Source organism: Microcebus murinus, chromosome 13 (assembly GCF_040939455.1).
Source record: "Microcebus murinus isolate Inina chromosome 13, M.murinus_Inina_mat1.0, whole genome shotgun sequence".
Lineage (NCBI taxonomy): Eukaryota > Metazoa > Chordata > Mammalia > Primates > Cheirogaleidae > Microcebus > Microcebus murinus.
This window is the reverse complement of record NC_134116.1, coordinates 65048904-65070492: the sequence shown is the minus strand read 5'-3', so window position 1 is coordinate 65070492 and position 21589 is coordinate 65048904. Positions and strand designations below refer to the sequence as shown.

Here is a 21589-nt window from a genome sequence, read left to right as displayed (position 1 = left end):
CTTAAACAATTATTACAAAAGAACATTTAGAAAGTTATTGATGTGAGCCTTCATCAGAAATGCTTACTACTTAAATCAGAAGATGACCCTGAGTCAGCCAACACAGTTGTTTTTAAAAAAAAAAAAAAAAATTCTCTTTCTCATAGATACCCCACATCTATCAGTCAGGAAATCACACTGGTTCTATCTTCAACATTTATCCAGAACCTTGACCACCCCTCATCATCTGGAGTTTGGACCCTAGTCCCCCACAGAATATTCTCAAAGCAGCAGCCAAAGTGGGCATATGATTCTTCTACCTAAAACCTTGCATTTAATGCCCATTTCACTCAAAGTAAAACCCAAAGTCCTTACAATGGTCTTCAAGGTCCTATATAACACCTCAACACCCTTACCCTTTTTATCTCCTATGCCCTCCCCATTTTATCTCCTATGCCCTCCACTCTAGCTACACTAGTCCCCTCACTGTTTCTGGGCACATGCTGCCTTCAGGACTTGGCTCTAATGCACCCTCAGCCTGCAATACTCTTTATCCAGGTGTCCATCTGGGAAAGGCTCTTAATCCCTTCAAGTTTCTCTTCAAATTTCACATGGTCCATGAGGCCTACCCTACTTACTACTACAACCTGCCTGCCTGTGACCAATCCCCCTTCCCAGCTCTACTTTTTTCAGGTGATAGAATTCATCACTCTATCAAAGGTGATAGAATTTATCACCTTTTAATATATATGTAAATTTCTCACATACACCATTCATTGATTCTCCACTAGAACACAGGCCCAAAAGGGCAGAATCTTTCTTTTATTCACAGATGTGAACAAGCTTCTGGGAGGGTTCTTACCACATAATATTTTGCTGAATGTTGAAAAAAGGAACATTTAAAAAGACAGAATTCTTATAAATCTAGATTTTCCGCTATTCTTATAAAAACTCAGAACTGGAAAAACTAGACACAAAGTCTACAACTAGAGCTGATTTTAAAAAGTGTCTTGTTTAGACAAGACAGACCCATTTCAATTTGCACCAATCTCTATCATTCATTAGGTAAGAGACATCTTACCTAATCTAATTCATTAGATTAGAGACAACTTCTTAAAACAATAACTTTCTTATTGAGAAGACTACAAGCAGATTCAGATTTTCTAGCACCTTACAAATAAATATTCATTTACGTTTATTCATGTAATGAATAATGTAATTCATTACATTAATGTAAATATTCATTTACATTTATTATTTATTTGTAAATATTCATTTACAAATATTCATTTACATTTAAAGAAAGTAACTATAATACAAACATACTGTAAAAGGTCAACAGTTAAACCAGTGGTTTACTGGGCTGAAGTCAACCATTTCTATTCATCAACTGGTAACTTAACATACTGACCTATTAAATAAGAATAATAAAGGACTATTTTTTCAAAAACTTTTTGCAAGACAGAAGGCTCTCCCACCAAAGTGTCAATCTCCTTTCTTTTTTTTTTTTTTTTTTTTTTTTTTTTTTTTTTTTGAGACAGAGTCTCGCTTTGTTGCCCAGGCTAGAGTGAGTGCCGTGGCGTCCTAGCTCACAGCAACCTCAAACTCCTGGGCTCGAGTGATCCTTCTGCCTCAGCCTCCCGGGTAGCTGGGACTACAGGCATGCGCCACCATGCCCGGCTAATTTTTTTTTTTATATATATATCAGTTGGCCAATTAATTTCTTTCTATTTATAGTAGAGACGGGGTCTCGCTCTTGCTCAGGCTGGTTTTGAACTCCTGACCTTGAGCAATCCGCCCGCCTCGGCCTCCCAAGAGCTAGGATTACAGGCGTGAGCCACAGTCAATCTCCTTTCTTTAGGAATATAAAGTCTTCAAGGGCAAAAGGTGACTCTTCAAAAGTTCTTTAAAAAGCCCTTCACAACAAAAGAAAAGCCAATAAAAATAAAAAATAAAAAAAAGAAGTCATGAAATATAGTCTCATCACCTATCAAGAAGGGAAGAATTAGAAGTCTGAGGAAAACTGATTGAAAGAAATATTTTTATTCAATTCCTTTAATTCATTCAACAGATTCATCTACATACCAAACACACTATGCTAGAGCTGTAGAAATAACAGTGACCAGGAGATCTATCCTGCCCTCAGAGAGCTTACAGTCTTATTAGACTTGCTTTAGTCAGACCGGATCTTTTTCTGGATCCTAAGACTATCTCTAAAATACATTCATTACTCCTCCTAGCTTTAGTCACTCACAAACATTTTACATATTCCTTGTATACAGTCATCTAGCTAATAAAAATTGAAAAGAAGAAAAAAGGCAAACTCTTATCATATGCCATTAGAAATCTCCCTTCAGTCTGACATTCATTAATCAGCACCTTTTGCTTATGTTTATTCAACCAAATAGAGATCCTGCCTTAATTATACTAGAATCCAATCTATCTTTCTACAGTCAACAGTGAAATTATAAAAATTCTGCCAGATCCTTCCTTACTGGAATAATATTTCCTTGAACTAGTAATTGTAAGAAAAAGATGGTAATTTGGTCCTAGAATTGACAGCAAATTATAACTATTTCATTTTCCAGTGCTTAACAATCATCCCTTGGATAACCTATTCCAGAAACTTCTCCATGATCTTCAAGCTCACCAACTTTCATTCTGTGGACTCATAAAGTCTTTAAAAATAGTAGATTTCTATCTAATCATTCTTCCATTCCCAACTTTAATTATTCACAACATGTAAAACTTGCCTTCAGGATAGTGCTTCTCAACTTTTTTACATCACACACATAGAAAATGACAGAATTTGTAGGAAATACTGAGGACAGAGGCCAGGGTTATTTCAGGGGAAGTCACCAGCTGTAGGACTCAGTGGGCCCAAACTCCATGCTAACTCAATTTCTCCTGTCACTTACAGGACTGAGGGAAAACAATAATTTGACACACTTCTAACGCCTTTATGCCCTGAGTTTTTATGATTTGGTGAGCAGAAATATAGATAAGAGTTTTTAAGAAATGATAATTAGCATTTTGTGAGTATTGCAGTAACTCAAGAAGCAAAAATTACCCTGAAATATTTAAAACACAGCATTGGGAATTGCTAGCTAAATGATAAAACCAGTTGTATTTCTAAGGCCCCTCACACCATACTCTGTGCAATTAGATCCCATAATCAGTATTTTTTGATATTAATGACACACTAAAAACATGAAATTGTCCTCCATGTCTTCACAGTAGTTAATTAATATATCTCTAAAAAAGTAGCATTTCTGCCCCTCTAGATTTAAATTTCCTTATTAGTCATTAATCCCACTCTCATTGCAATCATCATGTGCAGTATTCTTTGATGAAAACATATTTTCTAAATGAAACAGACATCCTCTGTTCCAAAGGGCTCAAAATCAGAGCTGCCTACCTGCTCGTTACCACTTGTAAATTCTGGTCCCAGAGGACTTGACAGAAATACTAATAGTTATAGTTTATCGTGCACATATTAACTGTTCTTCCTTCTATACCTAAGAATCATTCAAAGTTTTTATAAGGAGTAAAGAAATCAAAAGAGATTGATATCAGAATAAATTCTACTCATTTTATGAAAAAGTTTTTAAACAAACTATTTTTTCTGAGAAAACAAAAGAATTTGACTAAATTAGAAAATATATAGAAAACTACTTAATTATAATAATCTGTAAATGGGGAGAAAAGTTTTTACTGACTTATTGTATGTAAGTTAGCCCTGATTATCATTAACCATGTACAAGTTCAAACTATAGATCACCGTTAATTAATAAAACTTGCACCAAAATTAGTATGAACTTACACAAAGCTTTTGCTGATTAAGAAGTTTGCTTGTAACCTAATTTAAAAAAAATGTTTTTAACTAACAACAACAGAAAAAAACTGTAAATGAAAAATCATGCTTCCAAGTCAGGGAAATCATGATCATCTCTTTCAAAAACATAGCTTATATGACAATTTTCTGAACTTACATATACCCTAAATTTTGAAAGAAAAACCCATTCTACAAACAAGTACAAATCAAAATAAAATTTTAAAAATTTTTCCATATATTCCTTAAAAAACTAGTAAAAGCAAATTATTCACCAAAGCATATTTAAAGCTATATTAATCAAAAGTATACACAAGAGAGATTATGCTAATCCACAAAAGTTGGTAGGATTTAAAATACTGCTAAAAAATGCAGTGTATAGCTAGTACATTATGTTATATTCTTATGCTAAGTCTTTAAAAATGTAAACTTAAGCATATTTTCTATAGTTAAGAACTGGTTTTTTATTAAGAGATTAATACAAACTCAAATTAACAAAAGCTGTTAAAGTTACCAATTAAAAAATCAACTAATAAACATGAACTATTTAATTCATTTAATAAATATTAATATTTATTGATTACCTACAAGTGCCAGGCACTTGTCTAAGATTTTGGAACTTATCAGTGAACAAAAAAGATAAAGAAACCCTGCTCTCATGGAGCTTACATTCTAGCACTCAACTTTTCCCCCCATTTGGTTCCATTTTTCATGTCAAAAAAAGGAGGGTAATATTGGGCCTCTCTTTCCAACCACATAAACAGCTAAAATTTTCCTTCACCATTTCCCTGAAGAACCATCATAGCCACCATCCTTTCGGCTAGAGTAATAAATAGAATTTCCTTCACCATAATTATATTCCAACTAACAACAAGATTCCAGCTTCCTAATGCCAATAAGTGACTCCTAAGTCACTGGCACTACCAGAGCTCGTAATTACTTCATAATAATTTTAGAATTTCAACAATCATAAAGTCCTACCTTCTCTTTTAAGCAAATAAAATTTTTTTTTTAAATTATAAAACCTAAAAGTTGTCATCAAACCAAAAGCAAAGTTCACATCTGAGTTTCCATGTCAAGGTGGCGTAAGTTTTTCTTAATTTAATACCTAATTTTTTGGCAATTGCATAAGCTTCATCGGGTGAGTTTGCCACATGTCCTCTGGGAATAGAGACGCCAGCTTCTTGCAACAATTCCATACTCAGGTATTCATGTAGTGAGAGATTCCTTTGCTGTTGCTGCTGTACTTGGAGTCCATGATTATTAAACAATCCAGAACTTCCCAGAACCTAGAGAAATTGGAGACATTACAGATGACAGTGATTTGACAGTCATTTCTGTTAAATATTTGGTTCTTCATAATTATAATAAAACTGTTATATTAAATCATCAAAACATAATATTCAGAGTACCTGAATTACGGCTAAGACTAAAAACTAACCTACTAGCTAAATATCAAGTGTTACCATTGTAGTTTTTAACTATTTCCTCATCACCTCTAGTTCTTAACTAAAATTAGAGCTTTACTACCATATTTCCAATGATCTACAGTGCCAAATTTAGCAGATCTAAAACCAATCTCAACTTTTCCACCAAACCAAAAATCCTTCCCAACTTATTCTTCTCTCTACCAATCCTCCAGCACCTAACAAGTCATCTGGCACTAGATATATGATAATAGAATTCTCTGCTATCATTAGTCTTTCACACACTCAAAATTCAAAACCATGGCTTCATCTGTAGTGGATGTTGCTATGAGCTGCCCAGATCCCCCTTCAGGACCAAGGCATTCCTAGCCCCAGTTGCTGGGAGTTCTAGCTGCTCACAGCTCTCAGTTGAGTCCTCTCACTGGCGCCTCCTTGACCAAAGCTACACCTCCTTCCCCATGGCAGCCTGTACTCAATGAAAGGTCAATGGGACTGGGGGAGAAATATAAAGACCTGTCACCTCACTCCAGTGGGACAATTCAGAAGGGACATCCTAATTCCAGGTCTCCCATAGGAATGGCAGGTCTCTGTTGCAACCACACCATGACTCTGCTTCTGCCTCTATTCAATTCTCCTGCCTTCACTCTCCTACAGATGTTGATCCAGAGATCACTTTCCAGTAAATGTCTTCCACGCAACTCTCTATCTCATAGTCTACAAATCTTATATCAGAGAACCAAACCATAACATTATCTTTGATGCATTTCTTCTAAGCGGTTCCCTTAACTGGTACCTTCTTTACAAACCCATTTCAGATATTCATCCTTCACAACTGGACTGCAAAAGCTTCCAAGAAAACATTGCCAAATACAAACCTTTCCCCCTTACAATCTATGTAGCACAATTCATTCAATCAATCAAATGTTTATTGAGCACCTAGAAATAGAACACTAGAAATAGAGCACTAGAAATAGAATAGTGAATTCAACAAAATAACCTTATTACCCAAAGCTCAGAGTAGCAGACAAACAATAAACATGAGTATTTGTATTTGTATGGGAGTAGAAGCCACGGCAGACAATAAATAAACATAATATGCCAGATGGTGGTAAGAAAGAGTAAAAAGAACTCAAGATGGGTAACAGACTTAAACCTAAGGCATGAAACCTTAAGAATCCTAGAAGATGATGTTGGGAAAACCCTATTAGACACTGGTCTAGGCAAAGAATTTTTTAGGAAGAGCCCCAAGATAATCACCGCTGCATCAAAAATAAACAAATGGGATCTCATCAAATTAAAAAGTTTCTGCACAGCTGAGGAAACCATCATTAGAGCAAATAGACAACCCACAGAGTGGGAGAAAATATTTGCTCTCTACACTTCTGATAAAAGTTTAATAACAAGAATCTACCTAGAACTTAAAAGAATAAATAAGAAAAAAAATCAAACAATCCCATCAAGAAATGGGCAACAGAAATAAACAGAAATTTCTCCAAAGAAGACAGAATGGCCTGCAAACATATAAAAAAAATGCTCAACATCTCTAATCATCAGAGAAATGCAAATCAAAACCACAATGAGATACCATCTAACACCAGTGAGAATGGCTTGTATCAAGAAATCCCAAAACAACAAATGCTGGCGAGGATGTGGAGAGACAGGAACACTCCTACACTGCTGGTGGGACTGCAAATTAGTGCAACCTCTGTGGAAAAGAATTTGGAGATACCTCAAACAGCTAGATATAGAAATACCATTCCACCCAGCAATAGCATTGTTGGGCATATACCCCAAAAAGCATAAGATGTTCTACTATAGAGACATCTGCACCTGAATGTTTATGGCAGCACAATTCACTATTGCAAGATCATGAAAACAACCCAAGTGTCCGTCAATTCATGAGTGGATAATTAAAATTTGGTATATGTTCACAATGGAATACTACTCAATTCTAAGAAATGACAGTGAGCTAGCACCATTTATGCTATTCTGGATTAAGCTTAAGCCCGTTATCCAAAGTGAGGTGACACAAGATCAAGAAAATGGGCTCCACATCTACTCGCCATCAAATTGGTACTGACTGATTAAAACTATGGTGCTCAAATGGTGCTATCATGCTATAGTGTTGTAGTGCTCACCAGGGTTTGGGGAGGGGGAGATACACATCTTAGGGTTGTGGCAAGCATTGTGTGTGGGGGGAAAATACCTCTAACCCTTCCTAGGGAAAGGCAAAGATATACAATGTAACCCAAAGGTCAAAAAAATAAAAAAAAAACTTTTATCAGGTGGTGGGCAAATGGGAAGGGGAAAGAAGGGAAGGATATATACTTACAAAATAGGTGGGATGCGCACCACCTGGGGGTAGGACACGCTTGATGTTTTGGTAAGGTGGGAGGTGGGGGGAGGAATGGCAGGTGCAATGTATGTAACCCTAACAATATTTGTACCCCCATAATATGATAAATAAAAGGAAAAAAAAAAGAAAAGAAAAGAAAAGAAAGGATGAGAGAGAATGCTACTTTATACAGTGGGAGAGAAAACAAAACATCCCTGAGTGGAGCTCAGTCAGAATAATTCTTTCTAAAAGAAGTAGGAAACAGAAATAAATGTCCTCCTGCCATTTATAACTCACTGCTGAAACAGAAAGGAGTATAAGGGCTAGCCTTTCAACTTCCTATGGCAGGGCACAATAATGAGAAGAGTCGAAAACGAGTGCACATCAGTAAAAATCTCTAGCAACTACTGGTCTGAAAGCCTCCATTAAACCACAGCATAGTCTTAACCCATCAAAAGAACACATAGAAACACCCACCTCTCTTTTTCAAACTTCTCAATCCTATTAACTTTATAAGGAGATATATAGAACAAATTTAGTGCTATGAAAGACTTTGAAGACTGCATTGGAATCACAATTTTAGTGTTATCCATACATTTCCATTATCTCCATACAGAATGCAGTATACTGAAACATGGCTCATATAACACACACAATATCACAGAATTGATTTAAAGGAGTCTTATTTTAAAATCTGTTTCTTAAAGTACGTTCATGAGCTTTTACATCAAAATTACCTGGGTTGCTTCCAAAAATGCAGATTCCTGGGGCCCGTTCTCAGCTATACAATGAGATTCTCTGGACTGGGCCCAAGGAAATCTGCATTGGTAACAAGTCACTCAGTTGATTCTTAAGAACCTTACAGTTGAAAACCACTTGTCTAATGAGTTAATTACATATAATAGCAACGTATTTCTAATTCATTTCATAAACTAAAATAATGGATAACATTTCACCTAGGTAGCTCAATTCCTTGATTTAGTGTCACTTCAATATTAAAAGTCAGCAACTTCCCAACTGTTTAGTATACCTATACCTCTGACCCAGCCCAGAAATCTCAATTCTAGATATATGTCAACAAAAATGAGTCCTTATGTCCACCAAAAGGCATATATAAGAATGTCCCTAGCAGGTTCATCTATAACAAACAAAAAATGGAAATTACCTAATTGCCATCAACAGGAGAATGGCTAAATTGTGATGTATTCATATAATAGAATACTACAGAGCAATAAAAAGGGAAAAAATACTATTATTCACACATCAATGGATTAAGCTCACATACATAATATTGAGGGAAAGAAGGCAGACATAAGAAGAAAAAAAGAAGGCAGACACAAGAATACATACATGATTTTTTTTTAATAGAGTTCAAAAACAGTCGAATTTAGCTTATGGTGAGAGAAGTCAAAATTAGTAGTTACCTTCTGTCACACAGTATTGATACAAGAGGGGACAGGAGAGCCTTCTGAGGGCTGAAAACATCGTATATCCTGATCTGGATGATAGCTACACAGGTGTATACATACATTAAAATTCATCTAGCTATCCATTTAAGTAATATACCTTACTTAAATTATACCTCAAAATAATAAGAGGGGAAGGGAGCAGCTAGCATAAGCCTGGCAAAAATAGTTAGATGTTCAAATATTTTTTAAATGCCTATATCCTAGACAATATGCTAGGGGCACTAAAAAAATAATGCCAACTGGTTCCTAGCCACAAAGTTTATAGACATGTAAATAAACAACTGCATACATATAAGAGAGCACTAGGTCACTAGACTGCAAATCATTTAAATGGAGCCTAATTGGCTGGATGGAACAGAAAAGATACCATTTAGGCCTGATCCCAATTAAAAAAAAAAAAAAATCTAACACCTATAAAGGACACTTTGGGGAAAACTGGGAAAATCTGAATCTGAACTATATTCATATTCTATCAATGTTAAATGTCTTAAGTATGATTATATTGCGGTTATTTGAGAGAATGTCCTTATTCTTAAAGACATGATGAAATATCTAGAGGTGAAGTGTCATGATGCCTGCAACTTAATCTCAAAGGGTTAAGCAAAAATGAATGTATATGACTTTACACATACATATATGTATATAAAGATACGCATGTGTGTACAATTTTTGTTAAAATAAAGCAAATGTAGCAAAACATTAAATCTAGATGAAGACAATATAGGTCTTCACTGTACTATTGTTGGAAAATATCTACTAGAGACTTTTCCAAAAAAAGTTGAGGGTAAACCCATGATGCAGATCTCTAAGTGTATTTCTATGATTTCTTTAAAATACCTCTACTTGCAAAGAATTAGTACTCATAGGTATTGCTGATAGCTTTTATGCCACTGTAAAAGGTTTTTTTAATGTGTGAAGTATTTTGATAATCCTTTCCTTGTACTACTAGAAGTTATAACTTAAAATACCATCAACTTTGAATTACATTGATAATACAAATTCCTGCATAATCACAAAGACTCCCACATGTAAGTATTTATCTTTCTTGATACTGTCACTTAAAAAATTCCTACTGTCTAAAGGTTACCAATTCTTTTTGGTACCTCACGACCCATCCAATCACATACCTAGTTTAATTAATACTTATTCAAAAGTAGAAAACTGTAGTTATTGGAGAGTGTAATTCACAACAACCAAGAAAATCTTTTAATTATTTAATCTGCTCATAACCTGAATTATTTTTGTCAAAGATACACTAGGTGAAAGATATTGAGAAATTGGAAGAGTGTCAAAGAACGAAACAAAATGTTGACGAGAATTTGCTATATTCAATGTGTGACCTTGAACAAGTCTCCTGAGACTCTGCACTTCTGTGTCCTCATCTACAAAAGCAAGGGGTTAGAATAAGGACCTTCCAAACTCTAAATTTACATTTCTTAATGCCAGGGTGAAAAAGGAAAGAAGCTGTTATAAAGACAATATAATAGACATTTCCATGTGGAGAAACACAAGCTTTTAAAGGAATTCCCAAAAGGATAAAGATTTTAGTTAGAATGAAAATATATTTGTTCACCAACTCTTCATTTTCTAACAACTGGATAGCACCTGTTAGGACTCATACGAAGGAAGTTCAGGACCAAAAATGTCACTTCTATTAGGAAGCAAACTCATGGAACTTACCCTAGGCTGAAAGCAAGAATAGCTTTAAAATTTAAAAAAGAAGGCTTCCCCATAATATGCTGAAATAAAAAAAATTTTTTTAATGTGTTTGTATCACTGAAGAAAAAAGGGCTCTATATCAATTCATATATGACATGTTTGAGGAGTTACTTCAGAATATAACCTAAAACTCTGGAATTGACTTAGGAGGCCAATGATGCCCTTTTACAGTTTCTTGGTGTCAATGTTGAAAAAATATGTTTATGTTTTTCCAGATATAGAGCAAACTCAAGAACACAGGCTTTGGAACCAGACAGTTCTGGTTTTAAACCTTAGCTTTGATCTTACCTGCTAGGTGACCTAGCTTAAATTATTTGTTCTCTTTGCCACAGTATCTTCATCAGTGATGTGGGTATTAATTGACTCCCTCACAGCGTTGCTGAAAGGCTTAATGAGAGACTACATGTAAAGTGTTTAGCACAGTACCTGGCACGCAGTAAACACTCAAACAAAACAAAACTGGTGGCTACTATGCTATAGTCTATCCAGAAATAAAGTGATCCGAAAGAAGATTATTTTCTTACTTCTCCAACTGGTTAGCTGGAGAGCCTAATCTTATCACGGCTATTACCAAGCAGAACAGTATATAATTACTTGGGGGAGGGGGAAAACTTCCCTGTCTCGCCCCAGAAAAGACAAGCCAGCAAACACTGCCGGTTCTCTGAAATTATTCCCACCTGTGACAGCTCCCAAGGAACACAAAAGCACATCTGAAGGGCATTTCCCCCTGCCCACAAAGCGGCCGCAGAAGCCTTGGTCCACACAGTGTTGGAAGGGAGAATGACAGCAGGAACTGTCCTCACCTCCTCACCTCCCCTGGGAGCCCACCGGCTCCCCGCCGCCCCTTCAGAAATGGGGGCACGGGGACTAATGGCTGGAGCACAGGCGCAGAAACACGAGCCTGCTCGCAGTCCTGGCGGGCAGTACTCCCGGGCAAGCCGCCTGCGGCCCCGGAAACGTACCCAGGTAATGTCACTGCCAGGAAAGTGACCCCGAGCTGGGCCTAAAGTCCCGTCACACCTCGCCCACAGAAGCCAGGTCTCCTATCTCGCCCTTTCTCCTGCTGACGCTCGAGGCGAAAGCGGGCTGGAAGGCAATACCTGGGCAGCAGCCTGCAGCGCCGTCCGAGGTCCGTGGCTCCGAAGGGTGGCGGCGGCCAACAACCGGCTGTAAACCATGGACGCCGCCATTTCTGAGTCCGACCCGTCCCCTCGGCGCCGCGCGCAGGCGCAGAGGGCCAAGGCAGCCCAAGGCGCGGCGGCTTCGGAACGCTCGCCGCTCCTGGCCCCACCCTCGAAGGGGCGGGGCCTAGCGTTAACTCGCCGCTGCGGTACTGATTCCCTCGCAGGCAAAGGCAAAAACTGCCTGGCTGACTCTAAGCCCGGCTTGGCGGGCGCAGAGCAAACTTTGACCTTTGAGCTGGCACTGCAGCCTCAATACCTGACCTGCGGCCAAAAAGCGATCTGAACACTTCCTAGCGAATTGCAATGGAAAGGCGACCAGCGCTGCCACTTGTGTGATCTTGACTTCTCTCAGCTTCAGATGGCTCATCTGTAAAGTGGGGTTCGTTCAAGAAATGATGACTGGACGTCTGCTGTGTGCCAAACACTGCATTGAGCCTTTGGGATACAACAGTGAGTAAAACAGCATTTATGACGTTCAAAGAGAAGAACGTGAGACAATAGTTACCAAAGCTGACGGCATGCCGCTGAAATCACCCAGCCCCAGCCCCCATCTGAGGGGTGGAGTCAGGACATGTATTTCTTAGAGGTCTCTAGGTGGATCAGACGCATACAATGAGCATTGACAACCCTGAGATGACAAGTGCCCCAACATAGAATTGACCACTGGACAACGATTGACTGGGTGCCTACTCTGTTCTGTATACATGGAGATTTAAAATGTGTGGAAGCGACTTCAGTGAGCAGTATCTTAACCTAGGAATAGGTGGCCGTGGCTGACAAGCATTAGCCAAGCTCTGGCATCTACTTTTGATGCACAGTGGCCTGATCCAGGAACAGCACCGTGTAAAGAAAAAGTGAATCTAAGACAAACAACCTATCGATTTAGGGAATGAGATGGGACTTTTTGCAGCTCCCAAAATCTCTTGAGTTCTTTAAGACAGGACCTTCTTGTGGACATTTTAGTTCCATTGGCAGTAGTGGAGAACTGACCTGAAGGCTTCTTTCACCACTCTTAAATACTCTCTGCAGTTAGAAACAGGGAGGGAAACAGACATTGGTAGTTCAGATGTCTCTTGCTCTGCCTCCTACTGATCATCATAGCCATTCAGATAAGATCTGAACAATTGGCTAAAAAGCCAGGGTGTGCCCTACCAACTTCTATTGGGAGCACATATGCCATCAGCTATAAATAGAGCATACTGATTGTCAAGACAGCTCTCTTCTTAAATTAATAATAAGACACTTATTGAGCTACCACATACAACCAATCATCAGAGCCCAAGACCATGTATTTAAAGGAAAAATGGGTAAACTCAGAATAAATCAGCATACTAAAATAAGATGTAAGGATAAAGCCTTGCTAGGGGCTAGACTGGGTTATCTTTGATTCACATTCCTCAAATCCTGCTCACATAGGTGGCCAACTGTTCAAACTATGTTCATATAAGTCAAACTCAAGTTATAACCAATCCAGCTCTTTCTGTGCCACTCTTCCTTTCTCTGTACCTCACTTTCCTTTTTCTGTTCATAAATATTATCCAGCCATGTGGGAGGTCCCCTGCCTCCAAGGGTTGCTCTGAACCTACGCTGCTTCTGGGGGCTGCCTGATTCACAAATTTGGAATCATTCTTTGCTCAATTAAACTCTGTTAAATTGAATTCAATAAAAATAGATGCCACCTTAGTTGGATAACACTGAGGCCTAGATGTTCCCTTTGATCTATCACTACATATATTTCCTGAATCTAAGGAGGATCTAAGAAGAGCATAGATCTTGATATAACAGAGGTAAGTTTCTTAACAGTGTAAAAAGGGTTAATGCTGCAATTCAAGTTCAGGTGTAAAAATTAGGTCATGTTTCTCATACACATGAACATATAGAATGAATTTGGTGTGATTGCATCACTGGTTCTCAACCCAGGAAGGCTATTAAAAATATCAGTGTTTGCGTCCCACCACCAAAAATTAATGCAATTGTCTAGGGTGAGACCTAGAGTAGTATTTTGTAAAAATTGCCCTAGTATTTCTAATGAGCACCCAGGGGTGACAACCACTCCTGTCTTGCTCTTTCTACTATCCTCTCTGTCTCATTGGAGAGGGGCAGTCAGTAAGGAAAGAGGCAGCCACCATGAATGAGCATTGGATTTAAAGTCAATAGACCTGGATTTAAGTTCCAGCCCCACTACATGCTAGCTGTGTGGTCTTAAGCAATTCACTTATCCAATCTGAGTTTCAGGTCCCACATTTATAAAAATGGGTATATTCGCTTCCTAAAGCTGCTGTTAACAAATTGCCACAAACTTGGTGGCTTAAAACAGCACAAATTTATTCTCTGACAGTTCTGCAGACCACAAGTTCAAAATCATTATTACTGAGCTAAATTCAAAGTGTCAGCAGGGCCATGTTCCCTCTGGAAGCTTTAGGGGAGTATGTGTTCCTTGCTTTTTCCAGCTTCTGGTGGCTGCTGGCATTCCTTAGCTTGTAGCCACTTCACTTCGATCAATGCCTCCATGGCCACATTGCTCCTTCTCTTCTATCTGTGTCAAATCTCCCTGTGCTGCCCTCTTATACATGTGACTGCATTTAGGACCCACCATAATACAGGATAACATCCTCATCTCAAGATTCTTAATGTAATCACACCTGCAAAGTCCTTTTTTACAATATAAGGTAAGTTCCAGGGATTATGACCTGGGGATCTTTCAGTGGTCCTTATTCAGCCTGCCACAATGGGGCTAATAATGCACGCCCTGAGCACCTGACCACAACGTCATAGTTAAGAACAAGTAGCATAAGTATGTAGAAGCACCTTAAAATGTTACACAAATGCAAGCTATATTATTACCGCTTTCCATGATTCAGCTTTTAAAATCCCCAGTGACACATGCTGTGTCCCTGGCAGCCCTGGCAACTTCTCATCTGCTCTCCCAGAACATCTCCCTTGAGGCAGAGCCAGGGCCTCCCAAGTATGATTAAAAGGAGAAGTGACCCCTTTTCTTAAGACATTGTACTTCTAGCTGTTAGCCAATCAACAAAATATATTCTACAATCTCTCAAAAAAATTGTTGTAAGAGGAATTGAGCAAATAAGTCAATATCTTAAGAATAGTGGGAAGCAGGCTTCTCTCTGTCAGGGAAGGAAATTACAAATATGGAAAGAGAAAGTTAGAATGGACACTGTGGTGTTAAGTAAAAACAGGAGTTAAGTATTAGTCTAAACTTTTGGTTTTCAGTATATAGAGATAGATATAGAAATAAATATAGCTATTGTATTAGTCAGGGTTCTCCAGAGAAACAGAACCAGTAGGATATGTATATATAGAGAAAGTTTTATTTTAAGGAATTGGCTCACATGATTATGGAGGTTGGCAAGTCCAAACTCTGCAGAGTGGGCCAGCAGGCTAGAGACCCAGGGAAGAGCCAATGTGCAGTACAAGTCCAAAGGCTATTAGGGAGAACTAACTCCCTCTTGCTCAAGGGAGTTCAGTCTTTTGTCTTGCACAGGCCTTCAACAGATTGGATGAGACCCACTGACTTTATGGAGGACAATCTGCTTTACTCAAAGTTCACCAGTTTAAACACAAATCTCATCAAAAACACCTTCACAGAAACATCACAATAATGTTTAACCAAACATCTAGGTCCAGCCAACTTGACACATAAAATTAACCATCAAAAGTGTACACATTTGTGTTTGTTTGCTCTATCGACTGAGAGGGCCTGGGAGCAGAAACCTGTAACAGCAATGAGCACACTTAATGCCCAGATCTTGAAGTCTAATTACCATTCCCTGCTAAAAGGAACCAGAGCTTATAGGAGAGATGGCTGATTACAGGGTCAGGCAGGGAAAATACAAGATGAGCCTAGAATAACTTATTGAGCCCAAAAGTAAGGATGTGCTCAAAGAATGATAGGGATATGTCAAAAGTATGTAGAAGCCCATTATAAGAGGCTCCCATTGGCAAGTTATGAGACAATTTGAGCAACAAAATAAATAATAGTGGGGTACTGCCCCACTCCCACTGTTATCAGAACCACAAGGGGGTTTTGGCCTATGTCTAGTCACTCACTACACAAAGATCTGATTATCAAGACAACAGAGATTGCCAAGGAAGAAAGGAAGTTTTTATTATGAAAGGTGTCCATCGTGAGAATGGGGAATTGGGTCTCAAAGCCATTGTCCCTAACAGAGATCACGGGCTTTTTAAGGAGGGGCCGTGTGCATTGGGGCAGGTGTCGGGGAATGGTGAATCTTAGAGTCAGGAAGTCTGCCCAGGGGCCATCAGAATCTCTACTCCTTTGTCTTCCAGAAATTCTGTCATTTCTGGAAAACAATTCAAAAAGGCCATCAAGCCCTACTGGCCTGAGAATCTAAAACATGAGAGAGAGGATTATAAAAACCCATATGGGTCATTGAAATTCATTCATAGAGCCAGTTACACCATTCTCCATATCTGATCACCCTTGATATCTAATCAGCTTCCTCACCTTCCACCATCCTCCAAGGTGATGTCTAATCACCCTGGTCTGTCTTTCTTAAGAATCCTGTTAGGTCGATCTAGCCAGAATCTCCCCTTAACTCTACTATTTCCTCTTAGTAATCTTTCACCTACTGACCCCTAGCCTGCTTCTTGGCTATCAATTCCCACTTGTCTATGCTGTATTTGGAATTGAACCAGTTCTATACTGAGGTCATTTTTCCCCTGTTGCACTAGTTCTGAATAAAATCTGTTTTTACCACCTAAATTACCATCCAGATATGATTTTTCTTTGACACCTGCCCTGTGATCTGGAAGATTAAAAAAAATGTCTGATTCTTCAGAGACATCGTCCAAAGAGAATGGAATATTTAGATGAAAGTAGATGTTTCCTATTGAAAATGAATTCTTTCTGCTATGCAAACATGATGGTGCCTATTGAAAATAGAACACACTGTCCATCCTGTAGCAGTGATGCCAGTCTCTACGATATCCTGAATCCCTTATTACTTGGGGTATGCATTTGCAAGATGGCTGGCAAGATTTGGGCACACAAACCATGTATATCTGGTTCATGGCCATGCATCAGGGCTGTACTAGATATTCATGCACTCATTCGGTGCCCACGGGACCTGCACTTTCCACCTCTCCCAAAGGCCAGCTCCAAAAGACGATTCTTGAAAGGATGGTGAAAAGGGCTACCATTCTTGAAATTATGGTGATCCATGGTGAGGTAATTCTTTAAAGAATGGTTATTTTAAAGGCTCTAGGACCAACTTCTTGGAAATGTCCCCTTAGCTCGGCATCCAACATAGAAATCTCTGCCAGAACCATCTTAGGTTGTGAGCTCCTGAAACCACTGCTTTAAAAATGCTGGTAAAAGTGCTCCTGTCTTTAAAGATGGTGAAATAATGGTGAAGAATGTGAGCTCCAAAGCCAAACAGCTTGGGCTAAAATCCCAGCTCTATTCCCCTGCACCTTAAAAAAATCTATGTGATCTCAGGCAAGTTGGTTAACCTCACTGTGCCCCAGTGTCTTCATTGGTAAAATGAGGATGATTGCAAGATGACCTACTTCACAGAGTTGTTCCGTGGTTCAAATGAGTTAATAAATATTTAGCATTTAGAACAGTGCTTGGCATATAGCTGTCAAACTATATTACTTATTATTTTTCTTATTATTGTTTGCTAGGTACTGATTTTCCAAATAAATAAACCAGTTAAGAATTACATGATTATGATTATAATCATAAACATGATTATGATTATATAGAGTATGAGCACAAGTCCTTTCCATCATTCCAGGACTTCTCACAGTCAAGTAATATTTTGGACACAATATGCATTGAATCATTGAATTAACTAATTAATGAATCTAAAGCTAGTCAGCAAATGGATAATTTTGAGATTATTGATTTGAATGTAAACATCAATTTTTTTGGTTTAAAATTTTTATTTTGAAGTTAATTAGAAGAGGAAACTTTTCATTTTTATTTCTTGTCTTTTAAGTACCTGCATAAGAATTTTATAAAACTCATTTCTGATAAATATCAGAACATTTCATTATGATATTACAAAACGTTGGATGCACACATTATAACCTAAATGTTGCTGAAAGCACTATGAAAATTTTTCAAGAAATTTTTTATGGGCATTCTAAATAGTGCTCAGGAATTGTTCATAGAATTTAAGCATCAAATGAAGCAGAAGTATCATTGCTATAGATATATCTATAAAACAGGCGTCCTCAAACTATGGCCTGCGGGCCACATGCTGGTGTTTTTGCCCATTTGTGTTTTTACTTCAAAATAAGATATGTGAAGTATGCATAGGAATTTGTTCATAGTTTTTTTAAAACTATAGTCCAGCCCTCCAATGGTCTGAGGGACAGTGAACTGGCCCCCTGTTTAAAAAGTTTGAGGATCCCTGCTATAAATGATAGTATGCGCTTGAATTAATTGGGCATCTTCTAGAATTCACTTTCTCAAATTGTATCTTACATGATAAATTAATTGATTTGCTTACTGAGCTGTTAATGTGAGCAAACATTTGAAAACAAACCCATTCAGACTTCCAATTTAATTTCAGTTGATGTTGATTGGCCTGTAGAACTCCAACACATTTAAATAATAAATTATAAATGTGCTTTTTGCAATTCACAATTGCAAAGATGTGGAAACAACTCAAGTATCCATCAATACATGAATGGATTTACAAAATGTGGTATACGTATACCATGGAGTTCTACTCAGCCACGAAAACCAATGGCAATCTAGCACCTCTTGTATTATCCTGGATAGAGCTGGAGCCCATTCTACTATGTGAAGTATTACAAGAAGGGAAAAACAAGCACCACATGTACTCACCAACAAATTGGTATTAACTGACTTAATCAAGTGCACATAAAGTAGTGACGCTCGCTGGGTGTCGGACAGGTGGGAGGACAGAGGAGGAGATGGGTCTATACACACGTAATGGGTACAATGCACACCCTCTGGGGAATGGACATGCTTGAAGCTCTGACTCAGGTAGGGCAAAGGCAATATATGTAACCTAAACATTTGTACCCCTGTAATATGCTGAAATAAAAAAATTAAAATAAAATTTAAACTAATAAATGTCCTTTATGTTATACTTATAAATAGTGTAGGTAATTAATCCCACAAAAAGAAAGAAAAGGACAAAATTCAATTTTTAAAAACAGACAAAAGGAAGTTTAACTCTCTCTGTGGTGTGGGTTATCAAACTTGTGGCTAAATCGTAAGTCTCAATAAGCCTTTAAATTCTTCCTTTATTTAGGAAAGCTTATCTAACAAGTCTACATAAGACAGTTTCAGCTAGTTTTATGACTTGAAATCAATCTCATTAAAGTGGAGGACGGCTTCTCCTGGGCTTCCAGCCATGTTGCCTGGCTGTTCTACTCTTTGGCCTGTGAGTACCCTAAGTGAGGGATATAGAAGTGAAGGCACGGGCTCCAGTGTCCACTCTGTCTTCTATGATTAGTAACAGTGCCAGCTGGTGTAAGCCACAACTTTTTGGCTCAGGTCCTGGTAAGTATTAAGAGTTCCAAATGAGGAAAGGTTATAATCCTTGTAAGTATTTAGGCTAGAAATGCAAAACAGGCTAACCCAGTAATTCTGAAATTTTTTGGTCTCAGGGTCCTTTTACAACTCTTAAAACTTTTATGGATCCCAAAGAACTTATTATAAAGAACTTATTACAAAGAGCTTATTATTTTTAAAATATTATGTGTCTAAAGCTGTGATGTTCTAGATATTAAAAAAGTAAATAATAAATTAAAAAAGTAAAAAGAAATTTAAAAAATAAAAAGTAAAAAAAAAAAGATTATGTGGCTTTAGCTACCAATATTTACCATCTTGATTTTAATTTTACTCAGAAAGTTTAGATGCATTTATTTATTTTAAAAGTAACAATAATAACCCATTACATGTTAACAAAGATAATATACTTTTTAAGAAAAATAATTATTTCCAAAACAAAAACATTAATGAGAAGAGTGGCTTTTTAAAGAGATTTTTGCAAATCTCTTTAATGTCTGGCTTAATAGAAGACAGCTTGATACTCAGATCTGCTTCTGCATTCAGTCTGTTTCAGTATGTATTTTGTTTGAAGTATACGAAGAAAATACATACAAATATTTATCTGGGAAAGAGGGGAATATTTTATTAGCCTTTTCAGATGATTATAGATGTTTTTCTTTCGTGCCAAATCTTGACAAGCAGTAGTTTCTTAAAAGATGTGCTGTCTTGTGGAATCTGAAACCATATCAATGAATTTGTTGTTCTCTTTAAAATTCACTGGTGAATGTTGATTGAATCTTTAGCCATGCATGATTTTGTACCAACATGGATTGATAATTTGGAAAAAGTATTGGTTCACTGTGGTATGTAGCTCTTTCCAATGTAGGCACACTTCATTATGAACTATTTTTAAAAATGACATTTGTTAATATCACCGCTCATCTCATAGAAAAGCCTTTAAATATTAGGTAGCTGTCAAGCTCAGGGTGGCAGATAACAAGTTTCTCAACATTCTAATTTTCACTTGAAAGCTTGAATTGTACCATTTTGGCATCAAATAGTGTAAATTGTTTACCTTGAAATGACAGGCTCACTTTGATCATTTTTAAAACAGTGTCTACCAAATACCCAAGTCTGAAAACTACAGTTTGTCTGCCAGTCCTCCTTTGAAGTAAAAATGGTGTTCTCTGAGAAAAGCAACTAGTTAGGCTCACAACCTAATCACATAATTGCTTTTCCTTAAGACAAAAATCATCCCTACATTACCACAAAAAAAGTGCTTTATGAATACTTCCCATCTTGTTACACAGAATATTTAAAAGACATGTGCTTATAAGTTATTTTAATGAAATTAATTTTTGCTGTTTTATAAAGGACAATCTTAAGTAAAACTACATACTTTTTTAAATTACATGTGCCTCATGGTGAAGAATTCAATTACTATCATTATGGTTTGGTGTCATGGTCTTGATTCTTGCTAAGTTACAGCAGTTTTGCCCATAATTGCTTTTGATCATCAATGCATATATCAATACAGGGTAAAAACAAAACAAAACAAAATTATTGTGAAAATAGTTTTGGCCTTACAAACCACACCTTAAGAACTACTAGACTAAACACTGCAGAAATAAATAAATTAGTCAAGCCATAAATAAGTGTCAATAACAAGCACACCAAAAATTGTTTTTATGTAGCAGCTTACAACATAATTTCTCATGCATTACATTATTTGACCCTCACAAAACTCTCAAGATGGTAGGTTAAGCTAGTATTATTTTTCACATATATAAGGAAAAATCTTTTGAGTCAACCAAAATAACTTGCTCATAGTCTTGGTTAGTAAGTGATAGAGTTGGCATTCAGAACCAGACTTGCTGACTTCAAGTGCAGAATTTTTTTCCCACAATGCCACATTTGCTCTCTGCCCTGATGCAGAATAAAGAAAGATCTGCTTACCTTTTTCCTCCTTAGTATGTATATAGCCTGTCATCTGTTGACCCCAACACCCACCTTATGCTAAATTTAAAGGAACTCTAGCATAGTAGATAGGATAAGGAACTTCAAAAATTGACCCATAAATAGTGTTGGAAGTTTAGGAGATTTTTCTCCAAAGGGAATGAAGTACATC

General features: G+C 37.4%; 1 protein-coding gene across 1 annotated transcript in view; it reads right to left on the bottom strand.

The window, feature by feature from the left end:
* SUCLA2 (succinate-CoA ligase ADP-forming subunit beta) overlaps positions 1–12051 on the bottom strand; it is a 47844-nt gene extending 35793 nt beyond the window's left edge. Inside the window, exons 1-2 of the mRNA XM_012759503.3 lie at positions 11862–12051; positions 4920–5100 (exon numbers count right to left, since the gene is read on the bottom strand). Of these exons, the coding sequence (XP_012614957.2) occupies positions 4920–5100; positions 11862–11951 (271 nt within the window). The 5' untranslated portion in view covers positions 11952–12051. The remainder of the gene's footprint in view (positions 1–4919; positions 5101–11861) is intronic.
* Between the last annotated feature and the right edge of the window lie 9538 nt (positions 12052–21589).